The 5,005-nt window shown below is 43.6% G+C and overlaps 1 protein-coding gene across 1 annotated transcript in view; it reads left to right on the plus strand.

The window, feature by feature from the left end:
• Window positions 1–5,005, plus strand: part of htra1b (HtrA serine peptidase 1b) — a 22,587-nt gene that overhangs the window by 10,504 nt on the left and 7,078 nt on the right. The window contains exon 5 of the mRNA XM_034860002.1: window positions 4,634–4,828. Within this exon, the coding sequence (XP_034715893.1) occupies window positions 4,634–4,828 (195 nt within the window). The remainder of the gene's footprint in view (window positions 1–4,633; window positions 4,829–5,005) is intronic.

Raw genomic sequence — 5,005 nt, forward strand, 5'->3', positions numbered from 1 at the left:
GTTACCTGGTCCTCAGGTCTCTGCAGGGTAAATCCAGACAGCTAGCTAGACTATCTGTCCAATCTGAGGACTATGGTACCTGGTCCTCAGGTCTCTGCAGGGTAAATCCAGACAGCTAGCTACACGATCTGTCCAATCAGTTTTCTGTTGACGACTTTTTGACGTACAAATGTTCCACTACAACAAGTTCCTTCCTGATACTATTTTGCAGAGGTCTGGCTATGTGAGACTAGTTGAACTCTTACATACTGGGGGGAAAAACCTTTATTAAAATTGAAACGGGGCGCATTGAACACCCTGTTCTTTGGCTATTTAATACACATCACTGATGATTGGGTTACACCTCTGACACACCCACCAAATGAGAGAAAACACATCTCAAAGCACATCATTTCAAAACATTTTAAGGAAACATGTCGGTCAACACGGAAACCGCAGCAAAACGGTGCACACAATATAGTTCCAGAAGTGACCAACGGGGGAGCTATGCTTAAGAATTTATGCACGATGGAAGAATGGATTTGGAGAGAGATGCAATGACAAGTTGAGCAATGTGAGAGAATAGGCCCCAAACCACTGCTGTGGTCTTTGTTGTGGTCCTTGTGTCTGGCTGCTTTGTTGCAGTCTGCCGTGTTGGCGTCTCTTCACTTACTACTGAACACAGCGTCTCGGCTTGGTGATCTCACCGTGGTCAAAGTGCTGTCATCCTGAAAACCACTGAGCGAGAAACACGGCCATCTTCCTGGTCAGGAAGGCCTTCGGCAGATGATTTGGAGTTCTGGTTGAGCGCAGCCAAACAGGGAAGCTTTCTGTTCAACCGATGGAGTAAAGCTCTGATTTGAAGAGCTGAATGAATCCATTAATAAGCATCTTGTTTGGGTCTGTATATGATTATAGTGATTTAGGAGTGAGTTAGTTCATGGTGTGTGGACTGACCTCATTAGAAGAATAACTGCACAAATGCAAATGGCCATTGGGATTTAGTTTAACTATCTAAGTACTTTGACTTGCAGACTACAGGGATGTTCTTTTAAGTGTATCCAATGGTGGAGTGTAACAAAGTACATTTACATGTACATACTGTACTTAAAGTTGCCGTAGGTAGGATTTCAAAGATTGAAGACTCAGTCGTTGATTGTCTTAGTGAGCCACATTTTAATTTTAATTGGGGCGTCATATTTTACACATGATTTCAGTTTACAGGTCTGGATGGAAGTGTTAAAGGTCCCATGGCATGAAAATGTCACTTAATGAGGTTTTTAAACATTAATATGAGTTCCTCCAGGCTGCCTATGGCCCCCCAGTGGCTAGAAATGGTGATAGGTGTAACCCGAGCCCTGGGTGTCCTGCTCTGCCTTTGAGAAAATGAAAGCTCAGATGGGCCGATCTGGAATCTTGCTCCTTATGATGTCATAAGGGGAAAGGTTACCACCCATTTGGCCCACCCATGAGAAAGAGAGAGACATCATGAGTTTCAAATGAGCAAAGTTGCAGTTGATCGCCATGTCATGGGAACTTTAAATAAAAGAATGACGGCTACAGTGCATGCACACTATAAGGTCAGATTCTGGCTTTGGTTTCAGGCTCCGCATTTTAATTTTGCTTCGTCAAAATGCGGAGCCTGAAACCCAGGAAGCCCAGATCCAGACCCCCCCACACACACACACACACACACACACACATACACCTGAGGTTTTGAGATGTTTTTTTGTGTGCAAGTCACTCAAACTCAGTTTGGGGTTTCGTCTTTGTTTGTTGTCTGGAAATGTCTTCAATGCTCCACGTCTGCCCTTCTCACCTTGTTCCTCCTGCCTTCTCTTTCTCCCTTACGTACAATATGGTTCTATTCATCTTATCTAATCTTATTTGAGTTTGCAAAATATTTGTTACATTTTTTTTGTGTGTTTGGGTGTGTACGTACTGGCTAAAAATAATCAGCAGAGCAGACAGCATCCTGCAGTGTTCTCAGGAGTGTTTCCTGGCAGAGAGAGAGAGAGAGAGAGAGAGAGAGAGATGGATTCAACAGATTATTAGTTGTAAAAGTATTTTTTGGGCTGTGTGTGTGTGTGTGTGTGTGTGTGTGTGTGTGTGTGTGTGTGTGTGTGTGTGTGTGTGTGTGTGTGTGTGTGTGTGTGTGTGTGTGTGTGTGTGTGTGTGTGTGTGTGTGTGTGCGTTCATGTGCAAAATCTGAAAATTGCAAGTCAGCTAATCAGAGCTGCAGCCATACAAACAACAGAACAAACACAAATCTGTTGGATATTCATAAACTTGTCTCGCTGGTCTTGTTCTGGACCTCTCTTGGCATATCATGCTGTAATAACACATGGGTGTGATTCATTTCTTTGGCAATACGCAAGTGTTGACAGACATGAAGGCAGAAATGTGCTAAAGAAACAGACAGGGCTGCCCAACTGTTGCTGAGAATTGTTCTTTTTTTTGGAAAACACTTGTGAAGCTTCGGTTAAAATAAAAAAAAAGTGTAGGTGTACTAAATGAACCTGTTGAACCGGTGTGTATGTGTGATTTTTGGAGGATGATGCATGAATTCTGAAATAACTGAGAGGCAGGTTGGGGCTTTATTCTTACAGGATAAAAAAAACTTAAAGGGGAATTCCGGTTGATTTCAACATGTAGCTCTGTTTTGTTTTAATGTGCAGTGCTGTCAGTAGCGAGACAAATGAAACCAATCGGTGCTGCCTACACCGAGTTATCCTCCTGTTGGAGTTAGCACCCAACAGGCTTCAACAGGGCAAGTTTTAAACCTGTTTTTAATCTCTTAACATGCTCAAAATGTCATAACCAGTGCCTTTCCACGTGCAATGATACCTTCTGAGTGAACACAGCGAATTTGACTGCAGTAGATGTGACAGAAAGGTTGTGTTAATCGACTAGTGTGGACTTCACCGGAACCCAGGAAATTAACAGAGGTATGTGGTAACACAACTTTTACGCCTTTCTGTCCCAATCACTATAATAATGATAATAATAATAATACATTTTATTTATAATGCCCTTTACATTTCAAAAAGAAATCTCAAAGTGCTACAATTAATAGGGGGTTAAAAACAGTTTCCAGAGTACGATACAGTTGACAAGCAATAATAAAACACCATAAAACTAAAATGAAATCAATGACTGTTTAAAAGGCCTTTTGAAATAGTAGTGTCTTTAGGCCCTTCTTAAAAGTCTCCACAGTTTGTGGGGCCCTTAGGGACTCTGGGAGGGCGTTCCAGAGCCGTGGGGCCCTTAGGGACTCTGGGAGGGCGTTCCAGAGCCGTGGGGCGACTGCCTGGAAAGCCCTGTCACAACAGTCAAAGTTCCTGTGTTCACTCAGAAGGAATCCTTCAGGCACTGGTTATGACATTTTGAGCATGTTTAGAGACTATAAACAGGTTTAAAGCTTGCCCTATTGAAGCCTGTTGGGTGCTAACTCTAACAGGAGGATAACTCGGTGTAGACAGCCCCGATTGTTGTCGTTTTTCTCTCTACTGACAGCACTGCACATTTAAAAAAAACAGAGCTACATGTTGAAATCGACTGTAATTCTCCTTTAATGCTTAACAAAATGAAGGCCTTTAGAGGAGTTACAGTTGGAAGTGAGCAGCTGCTCCGTCCTGGTGGACACGAGGCTGAAATGGGCCGTCGTTTATCCTGATTTACAGTTTAGAGTTTGACTCGTGGATGAAGAGAAGTCTCGTCCGGACCGAGAGCTGACTCAGCTCCCCACAGGAAGTCCAAGATGTCTGTCTCCAACCAGCTTAGAGAGAATAAACTGCTGTTTATCGCTGTGTGTCTGTGTGTGTGTGTGTGTGTGTGTGTGTGTGTGTGTGTGTGTGTGTGTGTGTGTGTGTGTGTGTCTGTGTGTCCCTCTGTTTGTATGTGTGTGTCTGTGCTTGTGTAACTTCATAGTTCATCATTCATGTTCCCATGACTCTGTTTTTACCAAAGCTTGTTTAAACCAAATTTTGATGAAATTCACAATGTCACTCATGCATTTAACCCTTGTGTTGTCTTCCTGTCGACCATGCAACTTTTAGTTTTTATGGGTCAAAAATTTAAATTAAAGCCTAAAGACACTTTTACCGCTTTCCCCTGTGTTTTTGTCACTTTTCCCAAAGTTCTTTGTCACTTTTTCTGATGTTTTGGTTGACATTTGGCTTTTGAGACATTTTTGTTGTTGTTTTTTCAACCTTTTTGTCACTTTTCTCAAAGTTGTATAACCCAAATTAAATGAATGTAGTGAACTGATCAATTATATTACTCGTGAGGAATGTTGGACGCAACCATTCACGATATTTCCTTTTTTTGGGACAATTTGTATGAAAGAAACCCAAATTTCTCATATAGAAACATATTGAAAAAGGGTCAAATTTGACCCGAAGACAACAGGAGGGTTAAAGACTGTGGAGGATAATTTCTTGCCTATTAGCCTCTTTGATCTAACAACACAACAAAGGTGTTATGATGGTATTCAATCAGACAACACAAACAGATACTATTAAGTCTGTCTTTGGCCACTACCATCTTTAACAACACTTGTAATGGAAGCTGTGTCTTTAGTGTCTCAAACTGCCGCCTGTCCTCACCCATACTTGTCTCGCTGTCCCCCTCCCCTGTGTGTGTGGTGGAGCAGATGAAGCTGCCGGTGCTGCTGCTCGGCCGCTCGGCGGACCTGCGTCCCGGCGAGTTCGTGGTCGCCATCGGCAGCCCCTTCTCCCTGCAGAACACCGTCACCACCGGCATCGTCAGCACCACCCAGCGGGGGGGCAAGGAGCTGGGGCTACGCAACTCGGACATGGACTACATCCAGACCGACGCCATCATCAACGTGGGTGGAGAGACGGAGAGAGACAGACAGACACACACGCACACACGCACGCGTGCACACACGCACACACAGACACACAGACATGCACAGGCATACACAACACACACACAGACACACACACACACACAAACACACACAGACTGACAGACAGACAGAGAGACAGACACACACACACAC

This window comes from Etheostoma cragini, chromosome 21 (genome assembly GCF_013103735.1).
Source record: "Etheostoma cragini isolate CJK2018 chromosome 21, CSU_Ecrag_1.0, whole genome shotgun sequence".
In the NCBI taxonomy this organism is placed as follows: domain Eukaryota; kingdom Metazoa; phylum Chordata; class Actinopteri; order Perciformes; family Percidae; genus Etheostoma; species Etheostoma cragini.